Genomic DNA, 16,875 nt, shown 5'->3' with positions numbered 1-16,875 from the left:
TTTGCGACAGTGTCGCTGTCCATGGTGCTTAAGGGTGCATAGGGGTAGTGTATAGGTCTGATCTGTACATTGTGAATATAGGGTATGTGTTTGTGTCAAAAGAGAACATTGTGCTGTGAACATTCTAGATGAGAGGTGAGGAATTGTGGCAGAGAGATAGGTGCTGTGGCAGAGAGCTTTTCAATATCATGCTTATATTAGTTATAGTTCATTCTGCTCCCTTGCTGCTCTCACACACAATAGTGAGGACACTTTACACATCATGCGGGTCGCCTGTCATCTAGGTCAGGCCACAGAGAACAGTGTCTGGAGAAAAGTAGGAGAATGTCAGAGGGCGGTATGCCTGAAAACGGTTTGCAATTAGTTTGCTCACACCTTAATTTGCTCCAGAAGCCTAGAAATAATGAAAAATGATTAAATTAATTTTACACGTGGATGGTAAAAAAGAAAAGAAAAACTAAAAACAGGAAGATACCTGACCCAGACGTTTGCATTTCAAATCCACTGCATAATTAGTTTTGTAGAATTTGTCTTTGAACAACCATTGTTCCCACTGCAGTAAACACATTCCATAACCAACGACAAAAGCATGCAGGTAAGCATGCCTGCTATTTCCCGGATTCAAATGTGATTAGCCGTCATGAGACAGGAGGGTGTGTGTTGTTGATGCGTCAACACTTTGTCCAGCTGAAAATACCTTGTTTTTGTCACAAAGTATAAATTAGCCTTAACTTAAGGCCACGTGCAACCTGTACTATACAGAAGGGACCCTGTGCAGTTCAAGGACTGGTTAAACAACTGATGAGATTCAGCTTCCTGATTAGCCGCCCTTTCTCTGAGAAGAGGGACAGAGACAGCACTGTGTTGGATCCAGGAACCCATGACTCAGCCTCGTAAAACCAATTCCAGCACAGCCTCAAATAAAACGGCTTTCTCAGAATATTAACTTTTAAGTTTTAACTAAAGCTATCCAAATGAAATTGACCTATTGGTGCAATCAGGATTAATTCACTAAAACAACGCATTGAAGTACCATGTTTCCTTGGTTTGAGCCACCTTCAGTGATAACCTAATTATGATACTGATAACCTGCCAACTTAGCATTCAAGTTTAAATCCGAGTTGGTGGTTGGGGGCAGTCAGGATAACAAAAAAAAAACACTAATTAAAAGAGCGGAGAGAGTTCACATGTTTCTCATTGGAGGGGAAAGGTTGCATACCATTGTTGTTATATGTATCGTTGTCGGGAAGGAACCTTGTATCTCCATATTTCAACTTTTTTTAAAAAATGCTCTTGTAATTCTTGCTATTCTTGTAATTGTGAGTGACACAGAAACATAGTGAAAATAACCTATGTGCAAGTGACGCATTGCAACGCATTGTGAGCTTGTAGATCTGCTACTTTCACTGTGAAAGTTAATGTGGTTAAGTCTGACAGTAAGTTTTATAAATATTTAACCAATGAAAAGTATTAATAAGAGCTTGTGACTAAATAATAACTACTTTGGATCCCGGTTATTTTGTCAATTTCTTGACAAGTATAGTTCTGGATATACAAGGTTTCAGCCCGACTGTGACGATGTGCTCTGTGTGCCCAAGCACTGGGTGTCTGCCTGTTTCCCTGCAGAGTCAATGAATAATAAATCACTCTGCTGTGCAATGGTGGTAGCTCAGCAGAGATGGACAGAGGCACAGCAAGAGGGAGTATGGTGGTGGAACAAGTACTCAGATGAAGTAGCAATACTACAATGTAGAAATACTCTTTACTATAGTACAAATCCCATATTGTAAATCTTACTCAAAATAAGATTAAGAATAATCAAAATATACTTGAAATATAACATTGGGTGTTCAATGTATGTTTTTGTATTCATCTAAATCTGCAAACGTCCCGAGGTCCAAACGGTTCTTCGGAAAGGGATGTAATACAACTGCAAACTGACGCCATTGCGAACTTATGATGGTGGTGTCAGAACTTGTGCACCCCCAGATGTCCTGACTCTTTGAACTAGTTCGGAAAGCCTGTCCGAACCGGTCATTTTGTTCTGACGTCGGAAGGAGCATGTATTGGCCTCAAAGCTGTCAAATAATTGTAGTGGAGTAAAAAGTACAGAATTTGCGGTGGTCTGACCAAACAGATCTAACCTATTTGAAAAGGTTTGTCCATATACTGCACATGGTTTTTGTGGTGTTTTCTTAATTCACTCACTCCACTCTTCACTCCTTAAAGGTATATTCAGTGATTTCACTTAATTCAAATATCACTTATTTTTTCTTATTTTTTGGATAATCCTCCCTACTATAAAGTGTGCTGACCATATAAGGAGTTCCTCCCTGTCCCCAGTGAGCCCCTGGGGTCAAAAAACCCTAGTTTCGGTTTGGGCTTTGGGTGGCAAAGCCTTCATCCAATCAGGATGAGAGGGGCCTTCCTCCAATCATGATCGAGTGGGGCGGGCCTTGGTGCACATGATGTTGGTCTGTTGTACTTCCCCCACTGTAGAGCGTGTGCATGTGCACATCTTGTTACCGGGGTGGACCGGGTTTTTTTTCCAAATCACTGAATGCGCCTTTAATTAAACCACTGAAACCATCAAAAAATGTATATCAAGATATTCAACGCATTTGCCAAAGTCTGGCGGGAGGCTTAAGCAAAGGTCTGACCTCTCCTGTGGCACTGAGAACCAGTACTCATGCTTCTTGCCGCGCTGCGCGTGCGCGTACTGCTGCATGGAGGCGCTGGCATTGGAAATAAATGTCTTCTTCATGGGTTTCCCCACCCGCAGACACAGGAACTTGTGGGTCCGGTGCTTCCGCCTCTCCACAGGCCCTGCGTAAGAAAACAGAAATACTCATATGGTAAAACTGAACTGTGTTGCAGCATGTGAGCTATAAATAGAAATTAAAAACACAATAAGTGTTTGATACTATTTTTACTTTCATGTAGCAGTAGTGGCTCAGAGCCTCTGCCTGATGACCAAAAGCCTAATTATCTCCGCCGGCCAAGGGGATATTCCCGTTTAGCCTAGTGGTTGAGATGTTGATCTTTCCATGCGGGAGACCCGTGTTAGAATCCCAGGCATTACACAGCTGAGTGACACATTGTAGGAAAGATTTGAGTAAAGGAGATACGAATGCCAATAAGCTATCATACAGGTGGACTGCATAAAGGGACTTAAAAGGGCCGGTGTTTGCAGCATATGACCAATGGCAAAACATGGACAATTCTACTGACAGTAGAGTGGCTAATTTCACAGACATAACTACTATAGTGGAAAACTAATATTAGACAAATACAAACATAATCCAGGCTAAAACCAACTTGGTCGCAGCTGCCAAATTCAGCTGAAAAAACTGCTGGCAAAGAATTGCTAACTGTGTTAATGTGTAACTTGATACTCATAATATATCTGCTCCATCATTAGGGCACAAGTAGATATGACTATAATTGCATTTGAGCATTCCATTAAATCACAAATAAAATATGAATGTGTAGTTAAAGATTTATTCGTAAAAATGTCAATCTTAGGCTTTCTTTCAGCTGCAACCCCAGTAGTGTAAAACGGTCTTGGTCCTGAAGCTACCCCGCTAAGCCAAAATCCTGCGTCAAGTAGATCTATACATACTGTAGATCTGTCCGTCTGTCTAGTATATGCCTAAGATACTTATGTTTTGGACCGTGTGAAAACAATTTCCACCGTGATCAAAACACCAAAAAAGGGAATATCGTTTGTTAGAATATTGTGCCATCCTCCCAGTAGAGTTGTACAATCTATGCAAAGGGATATTATTGAAGCTGTTCTGGCAACTTGTAATGGCCCAACACCTTACTAAGAAGACACTGTATGTTGTTGTTTTTCTTTTAAGTTCATTTCATTTTCATCAACGACATACAACTGCAAATTTGGAAATAGTAAATGTAAACCCCATCTTCTTAATAAACGGTACTCGTGATGTGTTACGTATTTATGTGACCTAATTTTCTTCCTCCCGTTTACTGGTAACTTCAACTGGCATTAGTGATTTTGTAGCAGAAAGAGAGCAGATGACAGACATAAGTGGAATAACACACCCTAATTGATAGTGCCACAAAGACTTATGCCTCTGGTACATTATCATTGGAGCATTAGAGGGAAAAAGATCTCATTGTCAGTGACACAACACTGGGACACATCCTGAGCCCTTGGCTGGACAGCGCTGCATAAAAAGCCACAATGATGGGCACAAATATATTAATCTAGTTAGACAACTGTGCTCAGTGGGACAAATTACATTTTCAAAGTGCATTCATTGGGTATGTAGTGCAGCTTGTTTTTGAAGTTTCTCCCGTTGCCTGTGTGGGCTGAGCTAATGTGTCGAGAATAAAGGGCAGCCCTGCTGAGATGTCCGTGAATATGAACTACTGTTTCAGCACAGATCTCTGTGGGATAATGATGAAGAGGAAATAAGTTCAGATCTTGCTCTCTTTCTCATTGTGGGAAGAGGGGTATTTTTGAACACACTCTGTGTGTGCAAGTACAAGCCATTATGTGGAAGTCAATGTCATACAAACATTGACTTTTTCATCAGATAAGAAGACAGATATCGCAGCAACCATACCGACATTTAGATTTTTTCATCCGATAAGAAGACAGATAGCAATTGAACTTAAACACAGCATGGCAACAAACAGTTGCAGGAATTCTGTATTTACTGAAATACACATGAAAACGAAAAAACCCACATCTGGAGGGAAGGCTGTAAAATATAAACAGTTAACTGTTTGAATGCACCCTCAGAAGGGGTTTTTGATGTCGGCTCTAATCGCCACTATGCTTCCCCCTCAGGCGTTAGGTATGTATTTGTGTTGTTGCGTTTGATGGGCTTTCGCTTATCGCCTGGAGGAGAGCATGTGGCCCAGACCACAAGTGGCCAAGATCAAAGAGCTGTATAAGAGGCCCATAATGCCCAGCTCGCAGCGCTAAGGTGATAATAACAGTCAGAATGTGATTTCCTCTCCTTTTTTCATTCCAATTACTAGGGCTGAGGTGCGTAGTTGCAACATAAAGGTTATCGTGACCTAACAGGAGACAGTTCATTCAAGAAGCAGTCAGGGAGGCCAAACTTTGCTTTGAATACGTGGTTGAGCCGCAGAGCTGAAAGATGCTATTCCAGACCCTCACTTATCCTGCAGCTCCTATGTTTTCCAGCCAAATAGTTTTGAAAGGGAATAAGAGATGTTTGCCTGAGTATTACTGCCAAAAAAGGAGACCCTAATGACAAAAAAGAACATATATAGTCAACTTTTTAAACATGCACACAGACTGCTTCTCTGAGTTGACATAGATGTACGGAGACGGGCATGTGTCTACCTTCTGCAGAGCTCTGCATGCCCTCCTTCTGCACCTCCTCTACATTCTCCTTTTGCTCCTCGGCTTGTTGCATAGTGTCTGTTTTTGACTCTTCTGTCTCCTCCTTGGCGGCCCCTTCTTGGCTGGCTGAGACCGAGGGGTCTCTGGCACCAGGGGTGGCTGAGCTTTGGGACCCTGGGCAAGAGGCGCTACTGCTGGGGCCCTGGGCGTGGCTAGTACTGCTGCTGCTGCTGGTGGTGGTGGGTGTGCTTGGTGGCTTCTCTACACTGTGCTGCTTAGACCCCATTGGAGACTGACTCTGGTTATCACTGGCAGTGTTGGGTGGATTGTCCTTCGCTGTGTCAGGCTCCTCTGGCTGGCTAACTGACCCACGTGCACTGCCCGAGGTGCTCGACAGGGCCCGGGGCCGGGTGCCGGAGGCTTCGACCTGGGTGACTGTCTGTACGGACTCTGTGGAGGCGCCGGAGGACTTGTCCAGTCGGAGATCCTCCGTGCTCGCCTGCTCTTCTTCCCGGATGGGTGAGAGCTCTGACTCGGTGAACACGTCTTCAGAGATAGAGCCTTCGGTGCTGCGCGGGGCTGTGCTGCCACCGTCGTTGGCCCCCACGTCCCTCAGGCGCTGCTCTGCCTCCCTCTGCTGCGAGGGATGTCTCTCAGCTGGAAGAGGCTCCAGGTCACTGTAAACAACAGCAGGGAGAGAGAACACGTGCAATTATGGCATATGAATGATCAATGTTTGCATGTTATAATGATTGATTTCCAAATGTCTTATTATGCACAATGGCAGCTCCAGCACTCTAGTTAGCACTCAAGTTAGAGTTAAGAAATGGGAAGATGTTTTGGTTTACTACTACGATTTGTCACACCTGAACGTCGCAAATGTGCAGACAGGCGAGGCAAAATGCCTGAAAAGGAGCAAACTATGGGTTCAAAAAAAGGATTCCCAGGCGACAGTCGAGCATGTCTCTGACGACACCCACTCACTGGTACACTGCTGTGAAACAGGCACTTGTTGTTGTTCAGATGAGAGTGAGAAACGGAGGATGAGAAAGAGAGCGAGAGAGAGAGAGAGAGAGAGAGAGATAGAGAGAGCTAGAGAGAGAGAGAGAGAGAGAGAGAGAGAGAGAGAGAGAGAGAGAGAGAGAGAGAGAGAGAGAGAGAGAGAGAGAGAGAGAGAGAAAGAAAGAGCCTGGAACACAGCTGAAATAAAACAGCTGAACTGCCAATAAACATTTGCCATCCAGATAATGGCTCCGTGGGCAACACTCAACCAGCTAAATACCCTCCCTCCCCCCAAATGCAATGCCAAAGTGGATCTCTGGGAGGCAGCATCAGAGGCTTTTAAGTGTACAGTTCTTTATGCTTAAAAGGACAGGGTGAGACGTTGGAACATAGGAGGGTGAAAGCCTAATTCATTAACCTCAGCATGAATGCCACTTCCTTGAATTTTTGGGTGGAGATAAGAATTAAAACTGGTTTGGCTGCTGATGGCATCTCAGTCAGGCTTGGGAACAGGAGCAAATGGCTAGAGGTGCATTTCCACACATTATTCACATATTCTGCATTCTTGCTGACTGCTGCTCCCCCACACCAAGAGGAACTGTTTTACACCTGAATGAATACTACCATTGGGGCCATTCTTTCTTACTCTGGCAAGCTGCCTCTGATCTTGGAGTCGGTGATCTCCTTGCAGATGGCAGCGGACTGGACCTCTTCCAGAGGACACATGATGCCGTACTCCTCACAGCCGTGGGCCTGCACCAGGGGGTCCATCCTGTGAGGGTCGAACATGATGTTGTTGGGTGTCACTAGCAGAACACCACTCACCGCACCCTGAGATGGAAGGAAGGAAGGAAGGAAGGCCGGGAAAGTAGAGAGTGAGATATGGACCGCAAGTAAGGACAGAAAGCTGAAGAAGTACAGGCAAAGGAATGATTCAACTGACACAGCCTACTGACGTTACGACGAGATGTTCTATTCAACCCAAAACATATTAATCAAGGAACATTAGGACTTACAAAACGAACACAACTAGAGGCTACATTCAACATCCATTTGATCCTGACTACATCAAGGAGAGGTTATTGACTATAGCAGCACTGACCACGACAATGTTTTAATTTGGAGCCAATGACACTAAATCAACTGTGGCTCAATACCATGGAGCAGTGTTGTCTAAGAGTCAGACAGCAGGCTACATGGGCACATGCACTGTACACGCAATGTGTATGCATGCACGCACTCACGTGCACACTCAGGCGCACACGCACAAACACACACCCATGATAACGGCTCACCTTGCCGTCTGTGATGTACTTGCAGTTGATCTTGAGGAACTTCTCTGTAAGGGCCTCTTCCTCCTCGGAGGTGGATGACACCACTCTGGACTGGCGCAGGGCCGAGAACACTGGAGGATGAGCAGCGTCTGGTCTGGACGCTCCATCTGAGTCCTGCAGAAGTCAAGAACAGAGCAAGAGAAGAACAAAGCCTTTGCATTAGTGTACTGCTAGAGTGACTTTACTAGCGACCGTAGTGGAGACTTTTTGATGATCGGCTGCCTCTAAGCCAATGGGAGACTTGCCCATGAAACCCACATTCTGAACGCCGCAACGTGAAGCCGTATTGGCTGCATACTCTGAACGCCGCAACGTGAAGCCGTGAGCTGAGGCAGAGGCTGCGGCACACAAGCTGATTATTCATATTGATTATTCTTTCATAAACGAGAGCTTGCTGCAGCTGGCAATTATGACCGAGTCATTTTTGTTTTAACCTGTGAAGTTTCTGCACTATAGGTATTTTTTGTACCTAATCTCAGGCACATACCTGCCGATATGTGGACCTACTGATGTGTTACCACTTCCGCACCTGTTGTTTAACCTCATGTACATACTGTATCTGTTGGTCTGTCTTTTTTAGTCCAGTCTTGTGAGGAATGAATGGGGAGATTTGTCTGTCAAGTGGGCTATGCAAACTGTATGCAAATCCTGATTTCTTTCTCTTTAACATGATTCTTTAATGTTTGAGTTTTCTCCCTGCTTTCCCTGTCCCCCCTCCATTTTCTTTGTCTTAATTCCTTTCTGAAAAACAACAAAATGATGGAGGTTGCGCGAAACCAACTTCTTTACACCTGTAAACCAGTTAAGTGACAATAATGTTGTATTGTATAGAGCAGGGGTGCCCACACTTTTTGACTTGAGAGCTACTTTCAAAATGACCAGCTCGACAAGATCTACCCACCAAATCAATTATTATACCATTGCTGAAAATAGTTTAAATATGTACCTGAGGGGGCTTCGGAATAGTAGAGTTCGTGTTACATTCTGTACAGTATAAGACAAATGCACTTGGAATGGGAAATAGAGGGGGAGAAATGTTTTTTTTTTTTTTATCGTTTTCTTTCTTCAATATATTTAAATGAAATACTCTTTAGGGGCATGTCATGTGATCTACCTTTGTGATCTACTGGTAGATCGCGATCTACCTTTTGGGCACCCCTGGTATAGAGTAACTGCAAAATATTGAGAAACTACAACATGTGCTGTAACATCACTGATAACTCATAACTGTATCACATTCTACAGTACAGTGAAAGTAGAGAATCCAAATGTTGGTTCAGTTGATAAAAAACAGGCTCCCTTCATCAAACCAATGTGTAAATCTGTAATTATGGACTCTACAAACAAATATCTTCTGCACTAGGGGACAATCAGGTCAAAGGAGGCACGTGGGAAGAGAAATGGGTTGTCGAATTTCAAGCTTAAATGAATGTGCATCCTCCGTTTAGATTAATCATGGTAATTAGGTGAAAAATATTCTTATGAAACTGAAGCATTAATCATTATGTTCTTTCACAACTTGATGCCCGGTTAGCATTATTTAAATAGAGTCTGACATGCTCCAGAAGAATTTCAGAGACAAGCGCTTATTATTTTTCCCTTTCACACTTTGTTATTGAGGCTGTACTGTAAGATGTAAGTGTGTGTTTGTTGTCTTTATTTATAAACTCATCAAAACAGGCTAACACGGTGCTTTACATAATACTGAAGAAATAAAAACATGAAGGTTACTTTAGTAACCATGGTTCTTTAAGTAAGTGAGCGAAATATTTCGCTCTATACGGGAGGTTTTCCTTGCAAAACCGAGGTGGCACCTCGGTTTTGCAAGGAAAACCTCCCGTATAGAGCGAAATATTTCGCGAACACAACTTAAAATAACATGAAGGTTACTTTAGTAACCATGGTTCTTTAAGTAAGTGAGCGAAATATTTCGCTCTATACGGGAGGTTTTCCTTGCAAAACCGAGGTGCTTCTGCAAAACCTCCCATAGAGCGAAATATTTCGCGAACACAACTTAAAAGAACAATAAAAAACACAACAACATGTAGAAAATATTATGTGTCTTTTATGTGAGGAAAAAATAGAATCGAACAGACAATATGGACAGGCCTTTTGATAAAAGTACATTTTAAGAAGTGATTTAAAAGAAGACACTAATTTAGCGGAATGACCTCAGGCAGATGATTCAGAGCCAAAGAGCCCCGACAGCCAACCGTTTGTCTTCAGCCTCAACTTAGTAACAACCAGCAGGTTCCTGCCCGAGGATCTCAGGCTGCTCACAGGCTTGTAAGGGGTTAATAATTGAGGACTATAATTATGGGTCAGGCCATGAAGTGCCGTAAAAGTAATCAGTAAACGCCTAGACAGGCAACCCGAGTAGGGATGAGTTTATTATTATCCTTCATCTACAATCTGCCGCAGAATGTTGCAGTGCATCTCCACAGCACAACCAACCAGCCTGAGCCTAGCATTTAAATCTTGTCTAAACAATGTTATTGCCTGTGAATGTTGACAGATCCTGTATAAAGCCCTTATGTTGCCATGTCTTTGTCTGCACAAGTGTCTGTGTGCAATCTGCCACAGATGGTATGCCTGCTTGGCTACAAGCACAAGGCATGGTGGGCTGGGTGGTGCTTCCACCAGCAGCATGTTGTATGGAGAATGACTTCTCTCCGAGAGAGTCACTGTTGCCGACTGCATGATGTTCAAGAGATTGCCTTAGTGATTAACCAACTACAGTAACTGACTGACTGACTGACTGTTGCAACTGTCTTATCTCATTTGTCCCCATGTGAGACCTTGTCCCCTGAGTTTGACAACACCGGTACAGCCGGTACTAAAAGGACTAAAACATAGGTCTAATGAAAAGGCACTACCAGCATTTTCTTTTACATTAATTATATTTATATGAAAGTTTGCTTGCCGTGTCTACGGAGTTCTCCAAGCGAAGGGGAACAGGCATGTCATATTTCTTAGATATGATTGTCACTAATAAATCCTGCACATTGTCATGTCAGAGGAAAAACACTGACACGCCAACATCAGAGATCTTACAATACTCGTTAGCACTTGCATGTGGATTAGAGAAAGCACTTTGCTGGGAAGCTTTTGGCAAAGTGAGCCAGTTTCACTGCCCTCAAATTGGAGGTCATAGTGTGAAAGAAGAGTGTAAAATAAGGACACGGATGAAAAAGGAGGACAAAAGCGAGAAAAGGGGCAGAGAAGGGAGAAGGAGTGGCAGGGTGTTAGATGCCGAGAGCGATCGGAGAACCAGTGAGGAGGCAGAGCAGGCAGAACAACTGTCTGCTGTGCTCCTGCTCCACGCCCCCACACCTCCCAGAGCAGTCAGCAAACAGCCTGCAGCTACTGACCCACACCCACAATCAGCCCAGACTGGGGGGACTGAGGGGGCAATCTGTTACAGCCAAAACAAGCCTCTTTGACGAGGAGAGAAATGTAAAAATCCTAATCGAATTAGGAATTAAGTTCCTCAGTCGGCATGGACCTGAAGCAAACCTCTAGAAATGTAACTTTAAAAATTGTGCGCTGAAAAGGCGTAGAGAGAGAGAGAGAGACGGAATCAGCAAAAAGAAAAGTTTGCTTCTACTGTAAATAGTTTGAACATCTGACAGTTTTTCTAGATAAATAACATCAGATTTTAAGCTGTAGCTACTATATCCAATTGTACACTGTAAATGGTACCCGGAACAAGGGAGGCCAATTTTACCCACAACTTTGTGCGCGGCGGGTTCAGGTGGCCAAGTCATACAACGTACAGAAATGCCGTTCACGCCTGTGAATTGTGGCCATGATGCGTCACTGCTTATACCTCTGCGTTTTCAACCAAGCTCTGTGCCTGTTTGACTACTGGCCAATCACAGCGGGCCTTTCCTCATAACGCGTCACACAGCAGGACTCACACTCAACACCATGGACGCACTTGGATTATCTTTTCAGTCACAACCTGCTCAGCATGGACAAAACACTGCCTTCATTCGAAATGTACGCTTTGTGTGTGTCTCTCACTCGGACACACAATATTCACAAAGAAACAACAAAGACACTGACGCATGGTGTTAGACGTGAGTCCACTCTATGACGCCGTTTAGACTGGCAGCCCAAATTGGTGGTCAATTCAGATTGGAGTCACATTGTTTTTATGCAGTCTGAAAAGCAAAAACCACATGGAATCTGATTTTAGCTAATCAGATTTGTGTCACGTTCCATAGCCTTGGATCTGGATAGAAAATCACATTTGGGCTGACAGTCTAAACAGGGCCTAAGACATTAGATAAAATTAGGAATAATATTCTGCTGCTTCCATTTGTGAGCTAATCACTTGAGTAAAGGGTTAACTCAAATGTTACATTAACTAATTGCACACTATAGCCTACTGTCAATGAAGAAAATATAGGCAAGGCGATTTTTCTGTTGAGAAATTCCAAATTATTTAACTATTGCTAGGACCCTTTATTCCAGGCACATTCTGTTTAAAAGCCCGCTAGACACAGACCAAACAATGCAGTGACACTAGGCTGAACTTAACCTACTGTTAACCTTACGTTTGCAAGTCTTTTTTTTCTTCCTTATCCGGCAATATCTGAAATCAAAACTTTGATCTTTCTGACACGCATATGCAAATTGCTTTGAGTAGTCAAAACTGAATACAAGTCAGATTTATAGGGGCGGAGGTGGCTCAGGGGTAGAGTGGCTGGATGGTAACCGCAAGGTTGCCAGTTCGAACCCGGGCTCCCCCAGGGTTGTTGAACCCCTAATTGCTCCCGATGTGCTGGTTGGTGCCTTGCATGGTTTCTGCCACCAACGGTGTATGAATGTGTGTGTGAATGGGTGAATGTAATGCACAATCTATGTAAAGCACCTTGGATAAAGGCGCTATATAAATGCACCATACCATTTATAGAAGAAAACTGAAGGCAAGGAATAAGAAAGATCTAACTGAAGCACCATCATGCATTGTCACAAGAAAGCCATTTTGTCACATGAAAACTAATTGTCATCGCAAGGTACTGTAGAAAGCAAGCAGGGTTTGTGTGCATGAGAGAGAGAGAGAGAGAGAGAGAGAGAGAGAGGGAGGCAGACAGACAGACAGCTAGACAGACATGCAGGCAGACATAATAGGGGAGCATATGTATTCAATCTTTGAAGTATAAATAAAATTGGCTCTCAGTCTCATGATTGTACCACAGCCAGCTGAATGAGTTTGATTTTATTGCTCAAAAATAAAATCATATGTACAACTTTATATCTGCAAGCGTCCCGGTGTCTCTGAATCACACAACCATGTCATCACTTCTCATGTGGTCAGCCTCAAATCAAATGATTCATCACAAGTACTGTAGTCCTTTCTGCTGTAAAGGTGCAAGATTACATTAAGGTGTGAGAGGATGATCAGTGTCCTCAAAAGGCTAAAACAATGTAGAACTGTGAAGAGAATATCGAATTGCGCACGCACTGTACGTACGCACCCACACATGCACACACACAAAAATGGCACATATCACACACCTGGGTCAAAATAAGCAGCTGGGAGTCAAAACATGTCTTCTAAGCCAAGATTTGGCTTTTGGTGACTAGTTTTTGAATTTTGTTGTGGTGTTAGGTATGGGTATAATGTTTTCAAAAAGCTGTGCAAACGCGTTGGGCGCGCCCCCCTAGTGGGCTGTTTGCACAGACTCAAATATTAGATACTATAGCTATGGTTGTAAACCAAAATCGATTTTTCAATGGATTCTGTTACTATTGGGTGTGCTAAATAAGATACTACAAGATGGCATCCACTGTGGCTAAAATGAGCTAAAATCTGGGATTTAATATGTAAAAAAAAAAACAATTATGCACTTGGTAACTACCTTTTGAATTTTGGCATGGTGTTAGGTATAGGCATAAGGTTTTCAAAAACCATCGCAAACTAATTTGACTCGCCCCCTAGTGGTCGGTTTACAATGAAACTACTGTTAGATATGTCTAGTATTATCGTTGAAACCCCAAATAATTGATAGAAGAGATTTTTCAATGGATTGTGTTACTATTGGGTGTGCTAAATAAACAAACAGTTGTATCTTCCCTGTCATAAAATGTGGCACACCTGGGGTGTTGTGTGGTAAACAAAATTCCTCCTCATATTATAGTGATCTACAATAGTGCAAAACTGTAAACATCCCTCTGGCACTGCTTTGCTGTCTATGAGCCTTGTAAATATTAGTAATTTAGTATAAACTAGAAAAAGTGCCCTTCTGGGCACAGGTCTCCACCAGGAGGATAGGACTGTGTGAGATGTTTGGCAAAATGTTTAGGATTAATATAAACATGTTTTTGAGGCATTTTGTTCCAAAAATGTGTTTTGCAAAAATCAACCTGTTGGTGGCGCTATAACAGGCCAATGTGAAAAGGGTGCGATATATTCCTCAGCCTAGTAAGAAAATGTGTGAAAGATTTCACGTAAATTGCATGCTGCGTTCATGATTTGAGGCTTTTGTTCAAAACGGGGCAATCTTGCAAACTGTGAAAGCTAATTATAGCCAATTAGGATGGAATATGAAATATCGGACAGATCCGACTTGAGCACATGACCATAGAGATAGTGTGTAACGATTTGTGAGATTTTTGGACAGAATCTGGAGGAGTAATATCAAAAAATGTGTTTTACAAAAGTCGGCCTCCTGGTGGCGCTATAAAAGGCAGATGCGGAAAATGCAGGTCAACGGTTTGTCCTTGGCCTCTAGGGAGTGTGCATGCAACGTTTCACGCAGATCGGTGCAGTTTTAGGTAAAACATGTGAAAAGCTGCCTCATGGTGGCGCTATAACAGGCCGTTCTGGAAAATGTGGGGCAGAGGTTCATCCAGGGAGTGTGTGTGCAAAGTGTGGCATCGACCGGGTTAACGGTGCCGGAGATTAGCTGGTAACGGACGGACGGAAGGACACACACACGGACACACGGACGGACACACACACGGACGGAGTGCAAAACATACTCTCTCCCCATGCCTTCGGCCTGGTGGAGACAATTAAGTATACAACAAAGTATATTGATGAAGAGACAAACAACAAAATCATGTAGGAATTCAAGTGGTTGATATTATAGGGTCTGCGCATGGTTAATGGCACTTAGAGTAAGAATAGAAAGAATGAGGGATAGCAAGCCAAAATGTATTATTGTGCGTCATTGTTTAACATGATTAGACATGGGGCCTAATTATTCATAACCTGAAAATCTGTTTTTCCTTTGTTTTTTTTTAATTAAAGCTTTTGTGCTTTTGTTTGGCTTGAAGCCTGAAAGTTAAAGCATCCAAAATAAAATCGACTCCAGCCTCTAATTCCAGCCTCTGAATCGCTTGCCACGACCATTAACGTTGATTTTATTTGTGGCGATTCAAAGGCCTGGTAATGCTGTCCAGACATTTCAAAACAACAATGGCGCCACCGGCCGCGGCAGGAAAGATGTACAAATGTATCGATGTGGCTATTATAACTATTGTGAATAGAATCCCAAGTCTAACGGTGTTTGTGCTAAGGTTGCAGATGTATTGAATTACATATACTGTGTCTGGTTAGCAACATATCATAACATATCATAATAACAGGCAGAATGGCAGATACTAATGGAGATGGCAGTGGTTACAAGCATAATATTATGCCCCAGTGGTGGAAGAAATACTCAGAATGTTTTACATAGCTTTGCTATGTAACTTTTTAATGATTAACACGTTGTTTTGTCCAATCTGTATGGTATAGTGTGTTAACTTCTTTTTTTTACATCTAACTTCTTATATAATTGTAATTAGTCTCCCTGCCCTTCTATTGAGACATTTAGATCGTGTCAAAGCCTCAAAGGGCATGTCTCACCTAAACAAATACATTTAATCTTAACCTGATTGTCAAGGTTCAATTTATACCCTGAGTGAGCAGGCAGGCTCTAATAGCTCAATGGTAAAAATATCAGCACTTGTGAAGGAAACCGGGTTCAAATCCGGAGTAGAAGAGGAAAGTCCTTTTCTCATCCGTCAACTGGCTTACTGACACAGATTGAACATATAGGGAATAATCCTACTGTCTGGGATCATACCAGTATGGTTAAGACATGATCCACTCTCTCCATTTTGTGAATACTGTCTGCATCCTTGGGCAGCTTCTCTCTTTGAAGTGGCAAGATCCTGTATATGACCTGTGTTTGTTCTGCACAAACCTCCAAGGCACAGAGCTATTGATTGAAGTGGCGTTGGGAGATTGGTACAGGATAACATGCACCAGACCCGAGTAAACCCTGCTGACAAGGCCAGGAGTTTACTGTGGCCCATACTGACCCATGACATGACATCCGCTTTTCAATTACACACAGGAATAGCTGAAGGAACTAGAATTGCGGTGCTTCAAAGCACTGTTGTGCGATACGTTGCCACTGCAGATAATCATGGGTAATTACGTACAGTAGTTGTCAGGATGCTTGCCCCCCCCCCCCCCCCCCTCCAAACCCTTTCCTTTTAAGACCTCTACATTTCTTTCGTTTTCTAAGACAAATGTGTTCATCACCGCACTAATAATAATCTCAAAGCACTGGCAGCAATACTTACATGTTAATATTAATAATTATTCTTAATTATATTCTCAGTTGTAATGCTAATGCTTTCAATCATTTCATACAGAAATGTTAGTTTTTCAGAGGAAAGTTTTACATTATTGTGTCATTTATTTCAGTCTGTGACAAACTTGTTACGCTTATGTGCATAGATTGCATCCATTGAAATGCACCATCATATGGTCTTATTTATAGCACTTTGTTTGGAGCTTAACTGTTTTAATAAACAGCAGAAGTTGTTCAAAGATTGTGTTTCATTATCAGTTTGAGCCCAGGTGTGGTTTTCATTTAGTCTGTAATTTATTCATACACAGTAAGTCTTAATTCAAATGAGTACAAATGGAACCATCATGTCATATGTAGGCTACAGTACACTTCTCCGAGTTAAATAAACAATGACTTTACAATGTAGGCTGGGCTGCAGAAAAGGGGAAAAAAAACAACTGCTAATATTGAAAATGCAAAGTAAGACTTTTGGGGACAAAAGATGCAATTACTGGGAGCGAGAGAAAAAAAAGTAAAGTAATAAGTAACAAGTTACTTTTGGCAGGGAGTAATATGTAAAGTAATAATATTAATAAAGTAACTAGTAATAGGT

The 16,875-nt window shown here is 42.5% G+C and overlaps 1 protein-coding gene across 5 annotated transcripts in view; it reads right to left on the bottom strand.

Annotated features, from left to right (window-relative positions):
- The window catches only part of oxr1a (oxidation resistance 1a), a 177,728-nt gene that overhangs the window by 21,237 nt on the left and 139,616 nt on the right, over positions 1 to 16,875 (bottom strand). For all 5 annotated transcript variants that reach the window (XM_079503025.1, XM_079503027.1, XM_079503024.1 and 2 more), the window contains 4 exons: positions 7,645 to 7,797; positions 6,996 to 7,180; positions 5,348 to 6,024; positions 2,661 to 2,826 (listed from right to left, as the gene is read on the bottom strand). In XM_079503025.1, the coding sequence (XP_079359151.1) occupies positions 2,661 to 2,826; positions 5,348 to 6,024; positions 6,996 to 7,180; positions 7,645 to 7,797 (1,181 nt within the window). The remainder of the gene's footprint in view (positions 1 to 2,660; positions 2,827 to 5,347; positions 6,025 to 6,995; positions 7,181 to 7,644; positions 7,798 to 16,875) is intronic.

Source organism: Electrona antarctica (assembly GCF_951216825.1).
Source record: "Electrona antarctica genome assembly, chromosome: 6".
Lineage (NCBI taxonomy): Eukaryota > Metazoa > Chordata > Actinopteri > Myctophiformes > Myctophidae > Electrona > Electrona antarctica.
Note: the sequence above shows the minus strand (reverse complement) of the source record. Positions and strands in the feature narration are given on the sequence as shown.